The 19,969-nt window shown below is 46.1% G+C and overlaps 1 protein-coding gene across 1 annotated transcript in view; it reads left to right on the top strand.

The window, feature by feature from the left end:
• CACNA1I (calcium voltage-gated channel subunit alpha1 I) overlaps positions 1,631 to 19,969 on the top strand; it is a 72,942-nt gene continuing 54,603 nt past the window's right edge. Inside the window, exons 1-2 of the mRNA XM_021394936.1 lie at positions 1,631 to 1,680; positions 6,344 to 6,441. Coding sequence (XP_021250611.1) covers positions 1,631 to 1,680; positions 6,344 to 6,441 — 148 coding nt within the window. The remainder of the gene's footprint in view (positions 1,681 to 6,343; positions 6,442 to 19,969) is intronic.

Raw genomic sequence — 19,969 nt, 5'->3', positions numbered from 1 at the left:
ATTTCTGCAGTAGGTAACGAGAGGACTTTAACTCAGCTATTCAGGGGGGATTTGCAAGCCGAGCCATAGAGGCACCAAACTGTGCAAAACCCAACTGGGCGCTTTCCTGTGCTACCTATTGTAGGAAACATGCTTCAGTGGGAGGGTTGGACTTCTAGCAACACACATGCTTTTTAATTCCCTTCCATCAGAAAGGAATGAGACCAACTTTGCTCCACCTCTGCACTGCAGCCACAGTTATACAGCCAGTGCAGAGGTACCCAGACCTTCCAGAGCTCGTTCTGGTGCCTAACACAGCAGTGGGAAGGTTTAGGAGGAGTGTATCTGCCTCCCATCATCTCCCTACAAACTGTAGTTCTTACAGAACATATAGAAGCATTGATCTATGGGATCCCCCACCTCCATAGGCTTGTGCGCTGAGGGGCACCTGGGTAAATGGAGCAATGCCATGGCAAATGGAGCAGGTTTTGGTGTCAATATCTATAGTAAAAATTCAGGAAAAATGAGCGTCCTTAGCTGAAAGAATTCAGCGAGGAGCAAGCAAATTGTCTTCTGTCTTGGTCATCCTCAAGTGCTCACAGATGTGAGGAACAAATGGCCAAAGTCCTCAGGCAGCAAAAGCTTCTCTTCGCACCGAGTCTCGCAGCGAGCCAGAGGCTGCAGCTCAGAAGACACAGCCATGAAGATTTTGGCTTCAGTGCCAAACCCAAAGTTATTTAACAAAGAAATATGAATTGATTAGACTGCAGTTAATTAGATTTCAATTGAAAACCCCTATCAGAGAAAGGGGAATTAGGCAGCTTTTTGAATTTAACAAAAACATATTGGCTTTGTGTCATAAGAAAAATACTGCCTCAGTATTTTTCATGAATGCTTTCAGAATTCATTTTAAATATTAATTTTTGGGTGCTAATTATCAGCAAATAGAAGTTCAGGAGCAAAGATTAAGAAAGTTAATAAGTACTTAATAAAGGTGTAAGGAGATGTAAATTTAAAGAGGTAAATGGTAATATTTGAACTGTTTTAATCATGGATTTCATTGAAGGTAATTGTGGGGAAGCTGCTAGCAAGGCACTGCATGAGTACGTTACCTTGTGTTACAAGTACAGCAAGATAAAGTCTGAAGTTTCTGGAACTCACTTGTGGATTTCATATTCTTCCTATGTCTGCTTTAAAATAAGTTTATTCCTTGGTCCTGCTGGTCAGCCTGCTCTCCCAGCCTGGCACAGAGCCACGCTGGCTGAGCAATTCTGCTGCTGTTGAGCAATGAGCATTGCTCTTCTCTCCTGGGCTTCATCGCTTCTCAAGAAGCAGAGTGCCAAGACAGACCCAAACCTGCTCACGGGTGCCAAGCTGTGGCTGATGAAGCTTTTCTGCTGTGGTTGAGGCCTTGTGAGCAACGTGGGTGTGTGATGCTGTCCTGGGTGCATGCTCCCTTGCCCCCCATGTGCTTGCTGTCTCCTCCAGTGCTTGGCATGGAATGGAGGTACTCTAGGCCAGGCGCTTTCTGTACAGGGTCGCTGTGCTAAAAAATTGCTTGGTTGTTCCCTTGTGCTAGTTCGGCCTCATCTAAGTTAAACTCAAGGTCTCTTGTGTGTTCAGCTAAGCAGAGCTGCCTGGGTATAGGCTAATGTTTATCAGCAAGGCAGAGACCAAGCAGGAGGAGGACACATTAAGAAGGTCAGTGGGAAAAGGGGCAAAAGGAACAAAGATGGAGACCAGAAAGAAAATAAAGGATTGGCAAGGGAATTGAAGGACATAAGGTAAAGCAGAAGAAAATGAGGGAAAGTCAAATGGAGAAGCTGGAAGTTAAGGAGTGCAGGAAGGATTAAAAGGAGATGTGGAAATGTTGCAGGCAGGAATGAGTCAGAGAGATGGGGTAGGGAGGGCGTGGGATGCTTTGAGAATGAGGAGAGGTAGAGCTCAAGTGGAGAGGTATTCCCCACCAGACATCCTCCCGTTCTGTGGGGTGACTCTCATGTGTGTAGCTGGTGCCTCTGTTCTATTCCCCACTATGGTAGCGTTCCCACCATGCATCAATCTTGAGCTGTGCCGTGCACGGACAGTGAGTGTCTCAATCCTCTTTCCTTCCAGAAGAGTTTCTTACAGAAAGTTTTGAAGAAGCAAATTTCTACTGAGGGAAGAAGAATTACTGTATAAATTCAATTATCTTGACAGCTCACTGCTCAAATTCCATCACAGATCAAGAGCTGTTCTCCAATTTAGCATAGTTCCAGCTTCCTAACCTGCCCCTGTGCTCGCCAACCCACGCCAGAGGCCGAAAAATACTTTAGTGGTACTAGAAATGAGATGCCGTTTCCCTTGGGAGAGATGCTTTCCCTTTCTGCCCCGTAAGAGGAAAGGACAGCTCGCAACCCACACAAGCTTTTCTGCACCCAAGGCTTTGTCCAGCTACCTCTGAATCATAAAGGAATGAAGCTTTTTACATACAACATGTACCTAGAGCAGCCAGGGAACAGGGGGCAAGTGATGAGGGGCAATCAGATCACAGGGTCTTGCTCACCATGCTGAGAACCCATAGAATCATTACGTTTGGAATAGAGCTCTAAGATCATCTAGTCCAACCATCTACCTACCACCAGTATTGCCCACTAAACCACATCCCTAAGTACTGTATCTACTCTTTCTTAAATTCCTCCAGGGATGGTGACTCCACCACTTCCCTGGGCAGCGTGTTCCATTGCATCACCACTCTTTCTGCAAAGAATTTCTTCCTAACACCCAAATCTCCCGTGGTGCAAGGGCGAGGAGGCTGGAAAGCTCCTGTGATTTAATAAGGAGGCAACTGTTTTGTATGGGCTTTAACACTGCTGTGCTCTTGGTTAGTAAACGTGTGGTTCCCTGAGTTCCTAGAGCAATAGAGATTGAAGCACCAAAGTTTGGTGCCTGCCTGAGAATCCAGATAAGCATCATGGGCTTGCAACTTAGGACAAGAGGTAATGGTCTCAAGTTGCACCAGAGGAGGTTCAGGTTGGATATTAGGAAAAATCTCTTCTCAGAAGGAGTGATGCTGCACTGGCACAGGCTGCCCAGGGAGGTGGTGCAGTCACTGTCCCTGGAGGTGTTCCAGAACCGTGTGGATGTGGCACTGAGGGACATGGTCAGTGGGCATGGTGGAGATGGGCTAATGGTTGGACTAGGTGATCTTAGAGGTCTTTTCTAACTTTAATGGTTCTATGATTCTATTATCACAAGACCTTGAGACACAAACGAGGGAAAGTGTGACCCTCCTGCTGTAAGTCTACTTCTGGCTTCTGTGTGATCACTTTTCGTGATTTTGACTTGCTATCCATCCATTGCTATCTTCCACATGTGGTATGAGGACATTAGGTACACCCCAGCCCTAGAGAGTCTGCATATACTGGATTTCCAGGCAGCAGTCTGCTGGCTGGAGAAAGGCAAGAGCAAATGCAGCTGGGCTGACTATTCCTGAAATGTTGCAGATGCCCAGAGTCAGAGATCTTGTTTCAAGAGAGGAAGGAAGTAACAGCTAGATTTGTTGGTTTTGCCTACACAGAGAATTCTTCTTTTGTTTGTTTTGCTAATCACTGGAGTCATCCTAGTCCATTGTTGTACAGGTGTGCTACCCTTGTGCAAAAAGGAAGCATGAGTGTAAGCTGACACAGAGGTATCAGTATGAAAAGGCAAGAATGAGCGACCCTACTGCAATAATTGCAGTGGAGTTGAGCTGGAGTTGTTTTGGATGTGATTTACGTAGCTACAATAGGCATAACCCACTGGCAAGGATTTAAGCATCTTGGATATCTCTCCATTATTACAGCCAAGACCAGAGGCCTCGGAAGAACCGCAGGCAGAGAAGGTCTGCTGAACGAGAAGAAGCCCTGGGGCCTGCTAGGGCAGAGCTCATTTTTGTACGAAGTTGCTCACTGAAAAATTTAAGAGTTGCCCTTCTCTGACCCATCCTAGGGAACAGCCTGCTGTTTTCATTGGCAGAGCAATTGACTGTTCCACATTTTTTCTAGCTAAGCTGGAACACAATTGCAGCATATCTGCAGCCCTCGAGGGCTCTGGGAGGTTGGCTCTCTGGTTGTCTGAACTGAACAGTTGCAGCTAAGGCAGCATTCATCTTACTTCAAAAGGACCTGCATCTGCTATTTTGGTGATTATCACTTCTCCAGTAACACAAGGACCATGTCACATAGGTGGCAAGCTCATTTCATTTGGTAAAGACCGGATGGGCATGTGGTTAAGGGTTCTCCCATAACAATACCAGCAACATAGCTGTAGCCACAAGAGGGCAAAACCCATGCAATTTGTAAATGTAGGTTACACCTTTAATTGAATTGTGCATTACTGAGTCTAAGAAAAGATACTACCTCTGTTTACTAATTTTTTTTCAATGTTAGCTCAGTGCTGTTCCCTTGTGCTCCAGTTTTGTACAGGTCATGATGTTCTTCAGGAATTTTAATTTGGTCACTTGCGATTCAGAGAAGACCACCTCTCAAAATTAGACTTATTTTGGGGTGGTTTGCTAATTTGGCATCTGACAGAATGTGTTTCAGATTGTTCTGTTATGGCTCAAAAATACTTTTTTTTCCTACTGGGTTCTGACCTCAGTCTGGTTCTCTTGGGGACACGGTTTTCTAGGAGAGAGAAGAATCTTCTGTGCGACCTCACCAAGCCTGGAGACCTTTATGTTTCTGTGCATGTATCTATCTACTGTAAGAGACCGCAGCATAGACTCCTTCAGCCATGAAGCTGCCTTTATACGTCAGGTCTCTATGCTGTGACCAAACATCAGCCCAAGTTCTGGGAACAATACAACCACGTCCGTACATTGCTTTCCTTTAAATGTAGTTCTATCCTTCCAGAAGATATGTCTAATTCTGGAGCAACATCACACTGACGAGGCAATCTTGTGTCATGCTTTTGTAGAGACGCCAATCAGTCTCCACTCAAGGGCCTTTGCACTGTGTTCATTTGCACCTCATGTCCTCTGTGCGATGCCCTCTAGTTGTGTATGTGTATGCATGACACTGCATATTCTTTCTCCTTTCATTACTCACTTCCCAATTTCAGCTGATCGTATCCTGAGCCTCTGTGTATCACTAATGTTTTCTGCAGGCTATCTGTGTGTTGCTTCTGGGTTTGGTATTTTTTCGTTGCATCTTGTGTGTGTGAACATTTTGATTACCTTCATGGAATCGCTCCTCTCTGCTTCTGCATTCGGCGTATGTGGAACTGACAGCTCCAGGGAGGTAAATGAATGCCACTGCATTTCAGAGAAAGAATTATTTCATGCAATTACCCTAAAAGTCTATAAGAGAATAGAGTGAAAGGAATGAGAGAGAGAAAGAAAAAGAGCATGAGAGAGAATAATCACAACACTTCGACAGGTTTACCCTATTGTGTTTGAAAATCTATCACTCTGACAAGTCCCTTTTGTGAAAGGTGTAGACAGATAACCTGACACTTGCTCTTCAAGGTCCTTTTGAGTCGAGAGGGTGATCAATGGAAGGATCAGTTTGTTGCTGCAGTCTGTAGAAATGTAGGAGTCAGGATGCGCAGGAAGACTGGTAGGAAGTCAATTTGTAATTGAAAAAGGAGAAAAGACAGTACTTGTGAGAAAGGAGAGCTGACTGGCCTGGACAGAGGGCTGCATTCACGCAGTCCAAAAGTTTCACTCAAGTCCTCTCCCTGATATTTCTCATGGAGTGGCTTTACCCTATTTTACTCTCAGCATCACTCAAGCCCTCTGATTCACTCTTCGTGCAAAATAGTTTGAGATCCTCAGGTGGATTTTGCTGGCCAGGGTAAAGGGTTATTAGAATCCAGCGTCTCCTAGTGCTTTCCCAGAGATAGACAAGTTACCTGTGTATCTGCCATACCGGGCAAGGAGAGGAGCACTGGGCTAAGGGATGCTGAGCCAGGTCACTTCTGTAACCTGCACCTGCTGCTCATGCAGCAAAGCCAACACATTAGTCATAGCTATTTGCAACCTGAGGTTATTTAGGGAGCATACTGTTGGGTTAGAAAAGCTGAGGTCTAGCATATGTCCTAAAATTAGGATTTTTCTCTTTTGGTTGCTGTCAAAAAGGAGTGATTCACAGCTATGGTAGAAGCCTTCCCACCTAACTGAAAATGTTACTTCTTTAAGTAGAGGGTTTGCTTCTGTGCGAGGTAAAACAGGTTAATATGAGCCTCCTCTGGGGACCTCATCCTGCACTGTCAGAACACCTACAGAAGAGCTTTACGGAGTGGCACTGAGAATCAGCACCACACTGGCTGTGTGAACAACTCTGCCATGTATTTCAAGCCAAGTTTTAGGGTTGTTTTAAACTCTTTCTCTCTTGTTCTGCAGGATGGTGGAGTACTCTCTGGATCTCCAAAACATTAACTTGTCTGCAATCCGTACTGTCCGCGTCCTGAGACCCCTGAAAGCTATCAACCGTGTGCCTAGTAAGTCATGCTTGCCTCTCATATCTGGCCAGCTTGGATTGTATGTGGTGAATACATGATCAGTAAGGCTCTGTGTGGTGGTGTTCTCTAGGCTGGCTTCCGATGCTAAATGAATGGAGGCTGTTGCATGGTGTGTGCAGGCTTTTCCCCATCATGGGGGAACCCTGATTCCTCCTTCCTCTGCCTCTCTCTTTTTTCTCAAGTCAGCACTGCTCTCACTGCAATCCTGGAGGGAGTAAGCAGGCATTGCTACTGCTATTTAATCACAGGAGGTATCGATGAAGGCTTCGGTTGTATCCGAGTGGGTGGAGGGGAACCAGTGGGCAGGTTGCCTGCTGTTGAGGTCCAGGGACTGTAGGAGCTCTGACCTCAGCCTTCTGTCTAACTCCATGTTTCTGGCTCTTCTCTGTTCAAAGACAGTAGCTGCCATGTGCAACCGTGAGACTTTCAGCATTTCTTCCATACGTTTTTCTGACTCACAGAATGACAGGAAGTTTCTTTGCTCTTCCCCATAATCTCCTTAATCAGGCAGTCTGCAGTGGCTAAGACCTTGCCAGAGCTCTCCTAATCCTTTTCTTGAGCTCAGATTCTCCCTTTTCTTTCCCTGATCTGAGGAAATTTGCACAGTCGTCCTCTCTGTCTGTATCATACACCTTTTTCTTTGTGCCAAAGTCACTTTCATGATGACACCTATTTGGAGACAGATGTCTGAATGCGTGGCTCTGTCCAGTGCCCGTCTAGAAAGTGGTCTTGTCCCTCTTGCTGGATGTGTTTTTGTCTCTTGGCAATAGCCAGAAACAGAGGCTGCTGCAAAGTGTGACTGAAGAGCTGAGACACAGTCCTGCTTGCTCAGTGTGGCAGGAAGGGGATAGGTGGAAAAGCAGCTGATTTGGACACTAACCACACACTCAGGCATTTAATACATCCATCATGGGGGTGACAAGATGGGAGCATTTCTCCTGGAAACTGATAGTGCAGTGAGGGGAATGCTGTGGAAGCGTGGCTTGCTCATTCCTCTGGGACGCACAGCTGGTTGTGTCAAAGCAGCTCCCTCCTCCTATTGTTCAGTTCCCTTTCCTCCCTGCTTCCTAAGGAGCCCTGTAAGTCAGAGACTACTTCAAGGCTGATTCCTATTATCAGGGTAGACTTAACCTTTACGATGAGCGGAAACATCTTGAATGATACCCAACTGACTCCTGTAGATGTCTGCCAGAGGCATGTCAGTCGTTGAGCACCAGTGGTCAGGAGCAAAGCTTGACTGACAAAAGGCCAAGGGCATGTTTTATTCTTATTCATAGCCTGGAACAGCTGGAGTCAGCCCTCTGTTCACAGGAGTTATGCCTGGGAGGAGTGGTGTAGGCGAGACCAGAACTGGTCCACCAGAGACCTGTTCTGTAGATGTGAAGGCCCCAGGGAGGCTTTCAATCATCTCGGCTGACCTCCACAGAGTGCAAGCCATTGAATTACCCAAGTGTCCTGACCGTGAAGCTGTCTGTCTGCTCCTTTTATCAGTATAAAGCTCCACCTGTATGAAATTGATGCTGTTTTAATTTCCACTCTGTGGTTAAACCTTTATGTATCTTTCTCGCTACATAAATCTGTGGTTATATGGAGAGAAGTTTTTGGAAGAAAGACATCCTGCTATTAATTTAAAAAAAAAAAAAAAACAAAAGAAAGGAAGGAAGAGGAAAAAAAATATCAGAGTCCCTGGGAGAGGAAGCATTTACTTGTGGGTTGAAAACAGGCAAAGAAGCTGTAAACAAAGTCTTATGATAAATGGGAATGTACTGCATTGGAAGAAGGTGCCCAGCGGGGTACGGCAAACATAATTAATAGGACCTTTGGCCACAAATCTTTTTTTAATGTCTTTTTAAAGTTCTTCATTACTGATCTGAGGAAAGAGCTAAGTCTATTAGTGAGACGTGCTGATGATACCAAACTGGAGGAGTTGCAGGTGTGAGCAAACGAAGACGGAAATAACACAGCTGGAGGCAGACTGGGATTGAGGTCTTGGTGGAAGCACTGGACGTATTTGGGGAGGAGCTGGTGATGATCCCAAACACAGATACGCAGTCATGTTCATGTGACCATGATGGGACAACATGGCCCAGCATTCCCCAGTGGCCATCTCAAAGGCTTTAATATAGAAAGCTGGATAGGGACTGATTATTACAGAGTTTAACTGTGTGAGCTGAATAATTAGGACGGAGGGAATTTAGAATGACTCTAAGGAAAAACTGGAAAGGTAATAGAAGAAAAAAGCGTCACCTGTTAGATAAATTAGATATACTGATTTTATATTCTTGGCAGGAAGGCAAGGCTGAAGTTTAAATGCCCAAACTGGATATGTCTAAATTCTGCTTACCAATGTTCAGTCCTAACTTGCTACTGAAAGCTCTTGTGTACAGTGAGACTTGTGCGGCTCCCATGAGGAGCTGACAAATACATGTGCTGTAATTATGTACAGCATAAAGGATGCATAGACTCTTCTGCGCAAATCACTACCAAAGTAGAAAATGACATCCAGTGTGTAAACACAAGGTGGTAAATGTAATGTCAATTATTTTATCGTAATGTGGCAAATGTCCATGAAGGAAGACGTTCTCCCCCCAGTTCATAATTAGACTGTGAAGCTCGCTGCCAGGGGAAATCCTTCCAGTCCCAGATCAAGACTCACTGTGGGCATGGCGAGTTAAAGGGGATTGCCCAAGCGATGAGTGTTCACATGGTGACTTTTCTGAATTTCAGACTTCCTTGCTTTAGGGTTAGAACTGATCTTTAGCTGGCAATTATCAGCAATTAATTGCATTTCTTGTAGTTCTCCGTAGGATGTGCTATTGACCATTTCAGATTTGTGGAAGCCGTTTGTGGCTCTGACCTGCCTCACCATTCCTACAGTCAAAGTATACTTAAAGAGTACCAGAGAAAATATGAGTGCCCTCTTTTTTGTAATACGTATCATACCTTCATTAGGATTCCAGCTTATCTTTTGCTTTCCTGACTACAGCCCCAGGAGTGCTGCCTTTAGGGGTTTTGCCTGAAAATGCACGAAGCAACAAATTATAGATTGTTTCTGGTCCTGCTGCCTTGTGATTCAGTTTTGTAGTGGTTAGCTGATGTGACAAGTCACTAAACAAGTGTAAAGAAACAAAATACCCTTCAGGTCTGTGTCAGAGGCTTTTTGCTCTGAGCATGCCTGTGTCCTGGGCCGGGGGTGACGTTCCGCCTCCATTTATTTTTGTTGTCCTTTTGTAATAGTGCGGCGGGTTGCTAGGTGAGCCGTCACCTTTCTGCCTTCACCAGGTTTGGAGAGAGGCTGCTTTTGTTTTATTTCTGCCCGCTTTCGAGCGGGAAGTCTGTAGTCATTTCTGATCATTTGAATTTCTTTCACTTCTGCTATTACGTTTTTCAACGCCGGAGCAGGAAATGTCTCTTCTGTTTGCTCTTTCTTGTCGCGTTGATCTTCTGCAAGGAATAGCCTTTGCATTGTGTTTGATGTCTTCCAGTTCCCACTTACAATTTAGTAACCGATTCATCATTTGGAAGCAGATTACTTCAGCTGAGCACACTGCGGAAGTGAAGGAGTCTGTTGCAGAGTGTTGCATAGCAACTTTATTGAATAGAAAGTGTATACATGTGCTTAATACTTGGTGTGTTAGCACAGTAATGCTTAGGTGGGGAGGTATAGGCATTAGAAATATAATGTCATATTCTTATTTCTAGCTGTGCAGGAAATAGAATTTCAGATTTGTGGGAAGTTCTGCTTTTTAATATATTTTTTCTCAGAACGTGAATAAGAATTTACCATCCATTTTCATATGGCTTTGTTCTGCCTATTTTTAGGTGGTTTGTTTGGATTTTTGATTGTTTCCTATGTTTAGTTATGACAAAGGAGTTTCAAAACAAACAACATCAACTGTTCCATTCTAGAAGTATTGAAATAGAATATTTCAACTTCATCAAAACACTTTCCCCTACTACCATCCTCCTTCTCTTTCTGCTAGATGAAGGAACCGTAGCTGTCACAAAGCACAATTCAGAGTGTTTCCATTTAAATGAAATAGCATTTTTTACCGGCAAAACTGCTGTGTAGAAAACTCTTGGTCTAGCCCTATTTTTCTTTATTATTATTATTATTACAGTAGCTCCATGGGTCCAAATAGATGAGGCTTCTCTATTTTTCTTCTATGTATCTCAGAAATATAAACCAAGACTTGTTAGTTTAATCTTCTTCATGCTTCAGAGCGGGTGAGTGAGGCTCAGGGAGTGTCACCAGCAATATCAGGAATCCTGCTGATGCCTCCTTAGCCCCGTGCTCATCCCACTAGACCAAAGCTGCAATATAAAAATAGTCTGAAACAGCTGAATTCTGGAGTGGGAAAGGGAGGTGTTTTATATTTTATGCTTTAAATGTGTATTCCACAATGAGCTACCCTGTGTTCAGTGCTGTGGCAGCGCTGGAGACGGAGTGATCTGGCTCTGAACCCCACACCTGGCACAAGGGAAAAGTGATGACATTTACTTCTCTAAATGTGTTTTTGAAGAACTAATTTCACTGATGAGCACGTGTGAAATTAGCTTCTGACTGAGATATATTAGGCTGTAAAACAGTCTCATTCACAGCTAGATCAGACAAAAAGGCAAGAGAATTTGATGGACACAGTCCTGCCCGAGAAGTTGGAAATGCAAAGGGATTATGAGAATCCTCTTCTAAGACCCAGCCCTACAAAGCCTTTGCTTCAGATGCCTCAGTCTTTCTGAAGAAAGAACGTCACTTGCTCTCTTCCAACATTGATTACCTTTCAGAAATGTATTGTTTCATTTAACCATTTTTGAGGTATTTTTTTTTCCTCTCTCATGGTTTTATTTGTGAAGAAGTAATTGAAACTCAGATGTTACTGTATTTCCCAAATATTTAAACCTAGCCCGTCCTCATGTCATTAAGATGCTTTGTTTATATCTATAATCACATCTCAGTGACACAGAAACCATAATTACAACAATGTGCAAATGTGCACGCACAAGTTTATCCACGCACAGGCATCGTCCTGATTAGGGTCATCCCTGGGACAAGAGTGATGTTGGAGGGGGGTGCAGTCACCGTCCCTGGAGGTGTTCCAGAACCGTGTGGATGTGGCACTGAGGACATGGTCAGTGGGCATGGTGGGGATGGGCTGGCGGTTGGACTAGGTGATCTTAGTGGTCTTTTCCAACCTAAATTATTCTATGATTCTCTCACACAATCCATACACAGAAGTTAAGAGGCCACAGAGCCCTTTTCATGCCCTAGCTGGATATGTGTGACTCGAATGCATCCAGAGATGAAGCTGCCACGTTGTGTGGGGTGTGCTGATGGGTTCGAGCTCAGCCTACCTCCTCCCTTCCCAACCCAATCTCACAGCCAAGTGGAGCGAAGCGCTGAAAAGAGCAATGCAATTTATGCCTGGAGCAGGCCATTAGAGGATGCTTTTCCTCATAGAGGGGGCAGATTGGTGACAGAAAAGTAACTCAGAACCACACTTCCCCCATGTGCACTGTTCCTTGAGCAGCACAGGTCTTTATCAAGTCAATTGAGCCCTAAATCAGACAGAAACTTTTAGGATACAGGAAAACAGCGTGGGAGGGAGCAGAGCCGTATGGGGACCGACAAAACAGGAAAGGAGCTGGGGGTGTAGGAGAGATGTGCAAGAGGCAAGCAGCAGGGTTTGGGGGGCACGGCATGTGAAGGCTTTCCCACCCTAGCAGTGGTGTTGTGCACCTCTGTGTGTAGGGCAGCACAGAGAGCTTAGGCATGGGGAGAAAAGGAGGAATTAAAAGTGAAACAGGGGCAAGCACCACTATGAAGTCTGTTGATGAATGCATTTGATAAATTCTTAAATCAGTGCTTGCCTGCAGCTTTCTTAACCAACTGACCAGGTTAGTGGTAGTGCTGGAGGAAGTCTTCAAGCCCCAAAAGCACGTTCCAATTTTATCTACTTTTGGTCTGATCTCAACATCATTTTTCATGCATATTCCACAGCGTTCAGCATATTGCTGTGTGTTTAAATGGATAATCAAGGTAAATTTGGGCAAAAGCAAAAAGAAAATTATACCTCTGTGTTAATGTAGTATCATGGCAGGGACCTGGGGAACACTGAAGTGCGCAGAGTATACAACTGGTAATGTCTTGTTTTGTGCCGCACATTGTTCAGTCTCATTTTTTCCTTTGTGGTCACAGATCATGGGAGAAAGTAAATTTTCCCTTTCTGAACCAGTCTGCTCAATTTCACTGTTGTTATAAACAAGTATTCAAAAGACACAAATTGTGTCCTCTTTAAGTCATCATCTGGGCTTAGAATCAAGAGATCTGGATAAAAAGAAAAAAAATCACAGATTATTTTTATTTTTCCTGTGGTTTTTAGACCTTTAGACCTCTGTGACTCAGATCTTGCATTTCCCTTTCTCCCCATAGAAGTAAGGAATAGAAAACTCTTTTTTTATGTGATCTAAGATTATCGAGTCATAGCAAGATCTCACGCCTGAAGGTTGATGCCATGCATCTCAAGACTCCTGATAAAAATCTCAAGAGTTAGCAACAGCACTTTGGAGTTTACTGGAAGTAAAGCAAGCTTGGAGGGAAAAAAAACAAACCCACACACGCTCCAAAACAACAATAACAACCACCAAAAAAAAACCAGTCATAAAGAGACCTTCGCTGCAATCTTTGCTTCTCCCTTCCCTTCTAGGGGAATGGGCACAGACAGAATTTAAAAAATGCACAGCTCCCTTTGTGCCAATTGTGCTGCCTTTTCAAACAAGCCCAGCCTTCAGTAGACACAGTGCTCTCCAAAGCCCAGCCACATATTTTGCTGCCTAGATGGGAGCTGAGCTGTTTTGCAAAATCTGTCCCATGGGACCTATCAAGCGATGGATACCATGGAAATGTGAGCAGTAATGACAATGTATTAGCAGGTAAAAGATAATGTCGCATGCACTAATGCAGATTGCGCTCTGCGTGTGTGGGCAGGGCAATTTACAACCACAGCCCTAAGTTCCTTGATCTTTGTGTACTTAGGGCCTGATTCTCCCCTTCGCACACGTTTCGCCTAATGTCACATCGCTGCCTGCAGTAGAAAGGAACATGATTCATGCTAGTGACAGCAAGAGGAAATTAGTGCCGTTATATCTTAAGCAGGAGTTGCATTACCACTGCTTTACATAATATTTTGCATTATTCTGTCCTACTTGTACAATGCTGCATGCATGTAAGAACTTAAGGGTATTTATAGGAATGAGGAAGAGGCTCACAGCCACAGCACTGGAGTTCCTTTTCGTCCCCAGTGTTATGTGACCCCTGCAATTCAGAAAAAAAAGTTGGAGCTGTATGTTTCTAATGGAATTTTTGCTGACAATGAATGTAGTCATCATTGCAGTGATAACTGTAAAAAAAGAGTTGATTAGTGAGTGATCAACAGTGGCAGGTGGTAGTAGGTGTTGATTATTAGATGTGCAGTGTTAGAAAAAGAAACAGAATGGCAGCAAACCCCCAGAGCCACCTCTCTAAGAAATAATCCCACACCTGGCATCACTCTCTAAGACAAGGAGACCAAACCTTGTACAGGTTCATGGGATAAGAGTACAAAAAGTGGTCTCCTGAGTGAGTTGGTCTCAGTTTCTGCACATAGAATCACCAAATGGCTGAGGTTGAAGGGGACCTCAAAGCCCACCCAGTCCCACCCCGTGCCATGGGCAGGGCTGCCACCCACCAGCTCAGGCTGCCCAGGGCCCCATCCAACCTGGCCTTGAACCTCCAGGGATGGGGCACCCACAGCTCTCTGGGCAGCCTGTGCCAGCGCCTCACCACCCTCAGAGTAATGAGTTTCTCCCTAACTTCTAACCTAAATCTCCCCTCTTTCAGTTTAAAGCTATTCTCCTCTGTCCTATTGCTATTAGACTGTAAAAAGTTGGTCCCCCTTCTGCTTACTTCAGCACTTAACTTCAGCTCTTTTCAGGTACAGGAAGGTCTCATGTCACTGGTTATGTGGCTACCAACAGTGTTAATGGTGGCACTTACTACATGTGAGTATCAGTGGTGGAAGGGCTTCGTGCTGAGCTCACTGCTATCTGCTAACTATAGCTGGGCTCAGAGCATCCCTCATGGTGTAAAGGTGCAGCCTGTTGCAGAGCTGAGCTGTCATCTCTTTGGATGACAACAAAACACAGACCTGGGCCTCTCTTTTTCCAGACAGGTCAGCATCTGGGGGTCAAGAAAAGTGATGTAGGTCTTGCCCTGATACTTAGGGGGCATGCTAACCTCTGGGCTGGCTGCTGTGAGCCTAGCAGCTCCACGTGGCACAGCTCTGGTTTCTGGTCTCTTTGTAGGGCTGGTGAGGCTCCAGCCCAACACTGAGGAACAGTTTAATGCAATGAGTCTTGTGCACCTTGGGATTTGTGTTAATAACCACGCTAAGGGAATTAGCATTTTCAGGGTTGCTGGGGCTTCTGCATGCTTAGTCTCACTGGGAGGGGCCTATTTCCCAGATGTGCCTCTGTCATTTGATGGGCAGGTAGGAAGGGGTTCAGAATATCAAGATTCAGCCCTGGCCCTGGCACCTGTGCCCCTTCAGTGATGTGTTGAACATTGTGTATAGGCAGCTTTAGTCTCTATTTTGGCTACTTCAGGCTTACGCTGAAGAGTACTTTAAAGGTAAGGAGTGAGGATGCTTAATGCTTGAACTTGATACAGTACCCTAAGGGAGACAGGACTTGATGTGCCCATGCTGCTGAGAAAATGAACAGCAGCTTTTTATATCAGCTGAAGCATTATAAGTGCTGAAAATGTCATGCTTTGATATTTTCTGTGTCTGTGGTCAAGCTGAGGAGGGACAAAGATTTGGATAACTGGAGCTTAGGCCATCAGCCCGCTGAATGGGATGAGGTGCAAGAAACCTTTGCTTGTTGGCAGGGAAGGAATGGGGCATTGGTGAGGGACCTAGTGCTACTCCTAAACCATGTGTCATGCTGGCAAGTGCCAGGGGAGGTTCTGGCTGGATATTAGGAACGATTTCTTCTCAGAATGAGTGGTGATGTGGGGCGGGCTGGTAGTTGGACTGGGTGATCTTAGAGGTCTTTTCCAGCCTTAATGATTCTGTGATTCTATGAAAAACCCCAGCACAAATATATGCTAAAACCACATCACGAACCTGATTGAGAGAGATCAGTGAAAATACTTTGCTCACCTCTAAACGCAGGTAATGCTTCACATTTGTGTCTGGTGCAGCTGTCTTTTCCTTAGCAGCAAAGCTGACTAAGGAACTCCTGATATACTGTGCATTATCTTGACCTGTCTGAGTCAGAGCAGATATCTGGGCATGCCCTCTGCAGCACTGGTGTAAAGCAGAGGCTGATGATCTGCAGCATTTGTGTGACTTTTACAGCTTGCGGATAAAATATCAGGCAGCACTTGGTTGTTGTACAGGTGATGGAGCACTGGCAGAGGCTGCCCTAGAGGCTGTGCAGTCTCCTTCTTGGAGATCTCCAAAATCCACCTGGACCTGGGCACCCTGCTCTGGGTGTCCCTGTTGGTATAGAGGTTGGACCAGATGAATGCAGAGGTCTCTACCAACCTCAGCCATCCTGTGGTTCTGTGAGAAATCTGGTGGGGCTGCCCATTGGCCGCTGTGGCTGAGCTCCTCTCACTCACACATGTGTTTGCAGGAGAAGCATCGATTAGGAGGAATGCAGCAAAGGGAGCGTGTCCTGGCTGGCAAGGGAAGCTATGGGTTGTGATGATGATTAAATTGGCAGTGCACCTATAGCTTATGAGTTTCTCTTTGCAGTGGTTCAGACCCAAGTTTTCACTGAGGTAAATGAAAGCAATGTGTGAAACGGCAGTTGAGTGTGGGATCAGCAAGAGGTCAGCAAGGAGGGCCACAAGCTGGAGCACCAGCTTGCACTGTGTGCACAGAGATTATGGGGAAGTCTTGCCAGCCTTGTGCTATCTGGGTGGACTGCCATGCATCCTGGGGCAGGGAGGAAGGAAAGGAGGTATGCTTGGGCAAGCTGCCTGGCTGAGGGACAGAGCCATGCTTCAGGCACTCTACAGAATGTCCTGCCAGTTATGGTCACGAGCACTGATGGGAAAGAGATTTGCTTTTGCTCCAGATAAAATGACAATCGATGGCTTGGTCCGTGATGCAAAGGATCATAGAATCACAAAACCGTTAAGGTTGGAAAAGACCTCTAAGATCACCTGGTCCAACTGCCAGCACATCTCCACCACACCCACTGACCATGTCCCTCAGTGCCACATCCACACAGTTCTGGAACACCTCCAGGGACGGTGACTGCACCACCTCCCCGGGCAGCCTGTGCCAGTGCAGCACCGCTCTTTTGAAGAAGTTTTTTCCTAATATCCAACTGAAACCTCCCCTGGCACAACTTGAGGCCATTCCGTCTTCTCCTATCAAAATGATATGGGTGCTGAGGATTGTGTTCTCTTCACAGAATCCATCTGGTTTAATCCAAGGAAGGTTTGTATCAAACTGTCTAGGGAGGGCTCACAATCCTCACAGATGAGTGGGGTAAAAGAATCCAGAAAGGATCGGGTTTCTCACCCTATCCTGAGCTGGGACCATTCAGAGCACCTGCAGTTAGTGCTATGGGAAAAAAAAAAAAAAACACAGGTCCTCAATCCAGCAAAGAGGCAGGTGGAGAGAAGGTAAAGCACAGCGAGGTGGCACAGGGGCAGCTTGGCACGCCTGCATGCGCAGGGCTGGTGGCCCTGCCAGGATCTTGCCTCCTCCCCTGCCCTGCCATATGCTGGGTGAATCTGCCTAGGGAAGCTTCAGCTGTGGCAGCGGAGCTAATCAGAGCTGACAGTGAGAGTCTGGAGGGAGCAACAGTTGCTGTAGCATCTGCAGAATTTAGTAGGAAGGGCCTCTGGATGCAAGCACTCCTCTCCCTCCTATCACTTCTCACCCCTGAGACCAATGCCCTCTGCCGAACTGGAACCACAAGCGCAACTCTGCTGTACTTATGGCCTTGCTGCAAAGGGTGGGGTCACATCACACACCTTTCCCCATCCCTCAGCCTTGTTTGTGGGCATGGGACATCAAGGATGGGTTTTCTGACGCCCATTTACGTACACCCGGCTGTGAGGATCCTTCCTCAGATGCCTGCAGCTGATGTCATGTTGTTTCCTCCTTTCCCCCAGCCTCCTTGTGAGGGTGAGCACAGAGGAGAAAGGGCCTTTCAGAGCCCACACCTGGCACTTATGAATATTTCATGTTTCTAGCTTCTCTTCCCCATGAAGAGCAAAACCTTTTCATATTTGATGCCCTGGGAGCCCTCTTGGTTGCTGAATGTTGCTTCATCAATGCTTTCCCTCCCTGCTTTTCCATTGGACTGCCTGGCCCCTCTTCCTTTCTCTTCCCAGGGAACGTTTCTTTTCTTTCTTTCTTTTCTTTCTTTTTTTTTTTTTTTTTTTTTTTTTGTAAAGGCAGTTTCAGAAAAGGTCATTGTCCTTTTCATATTCCCTCCTTGCTGTGAGTCACTGTGGCTTCTGCTCTGCCAATGGTAAAGGACAAATGGGGATGTGGGGAAGGGCAGCAGTGGGAGAGGGGGAGGCAGGCAGGGAGAGCTGTGCTCAGGCGCTGTGGAGCAGTGGAGAGGCAGAGATGGGATATAGTCACAGCAAGAGAAGATAAAGAGGGAGAGGCAGCAGCAGGGCTTGGCTGAAAAATTGTGAAGAACTGGCTTTCCAGTGCCTTCTAGAAGCTGTTGCGCAGGACACATCGGTGTCACCATAAATGGGGGCTGTCCAGAACAAGCCCACTGTGGTTCTCCAGGGCAGGATGCTCCCAAAGCTGTGCTGACAAACATGCTGCCGTCCCTGCCTTGCCTTCTGTCAATTTCCATGGCTCTGTGGTTGCTTTGGAGACAGTGTCGTCTCAGGCGGGTTCTCCAATAAATCACCATGTTCCATCCTTCAGCTCTTCAACCTTTATCCCTCTTTCCCCTACACCCTGTGAGTGCTTGAGGGACCAGAAAACATTTGCAGGGACCCCTGGTCAGGCTGTATAGACCCCTCGTGCCTGTGAAAGCAGTGAGACACCTGGCAGTGGACCTCCTACTTTGGAGACCCACAGCAGATGGCCCAGCATGGCTGCTGTACCGGTCTACCCCTGTGCAGGGCCAAGGGACTCAAAATGGGTTCCCAGAGCAATTGTTTTGCAGTTTAGACCCAGAAGTGAAAGAGGTTTTGCCCAAAGTGAAGCAATGGAAGTAGTGAAGAGGCTGGTGGTCCACAGGAGAGTTACAGTTTCTGCTTGGATGGGTGTAGGTTCAGTGTTCTTACTCCTATCTACAGTCAGTGTCAATGGGCAAGGAAGGATGGGCAAATGAAAACTGGGTTTTGTTTAGATTTAGGAATGGAACCTACTAATGCTGAAATTCTTTGTGATGTGGAAAAGATCTTTTGGTGCCCCAAAAGATGCTGGGGCCACCTGCTTAGTACTTAAACTTTAGAGCCAGGAACACAGGGTGCATGAGGGCAATGGCTGTGATCCTGGAGCTATGGATAACACAGTCCTGTATCATCAGTAGCATTTCTGAGAGTCAGGAAGAAGAATCTATGGTCAGGCAGGATGCTTTCAAGGAAAAAGCATCCAAGTTTTGCAAGTCATTGACAAACAAAATCAATCTTTGCAAAATCAGCAAATCCTGATACAACTCATGTTTTGTCTGTAAGATTCCCCGAGGGATGTCTGCTTTGCATTTCAGCTGAAGGGCAGTTTCATTCTTCCCACCGCCTCTGCTCTGAAATGAGATGGAGCTAGCATCGGCTGCTCTGAAAAACATCACCGTCTCTTGCAGCATTACTGGCACAGCTTCCTGTGTTACTTGGCTCTCTCTCGTGTACTGACCAGGGCAGTTTATGGGAACCGGTGATCTTGTGCTGTGAAGCAGCGTTAATGCTGGTAACACGCTGCACTGCAGTGAGGGTGTGTGGCTGTAGAGCCAAAGTGATGCAGAGCGTGTGTTGCTGCAGAGCATGGGAGGTCATGGGGACAAGCAGCAGAGCATCGTGTCTGTGCTGTTGGGCTTTGTATGGTGACAGATCAGAAAGCCATCAGTGACTCATGACATGTCTGCGATCCCCTGCGAGTGGCTGGACTGCTGATGTTACTGATGTGCTGTCTAGAAACTGCCATAGCTGGCGACTGTTGATACAGCTGGGCAGCCAGGCAAGCAGGACTTAGCAGCTGCCCCACAGCCTGGTCTTAGCCATCCCCTGGAGGAACTGATGCCATCGCTTCTTCTCCTTCATAATCTATCCGTAAACATTTTCTCCTCCCTACACATTACCTACCTGCAAATACTACTCCTGCCTATCCCATCCCCAAACATTCCCTCTTGACCTAAACCAGGCTGACATCCCTCACCAGGCACCCTTCTCTTTCTCCCACCTTATGCCTGCACATGCCCCACAGACACCCTTTCCCTTCCCTTCCCTTCCCTTCCCTTCCCTTCCCTTCCCTTCCCTTCC

This window comes from Numida meleagris, chromosome 1 (assembly GCF_002078875.1).
Source record: "Numida meleagris isolate 19003 breed g44 Domestic line chromosome 1, NumMel1.0, whole genome shotgun sequence".
Classification (NCBI taxonomy): Eukaryota; Metazoa; Chordata; class Aves; order Galliformes; family Numididae; genus Numida; species Numida meleagris.
The sequence above is the reverse complement of the archived record's forward strand: the minus strand, read 5'-3'. Positions and strand labels throughout refer to the sequence as shown.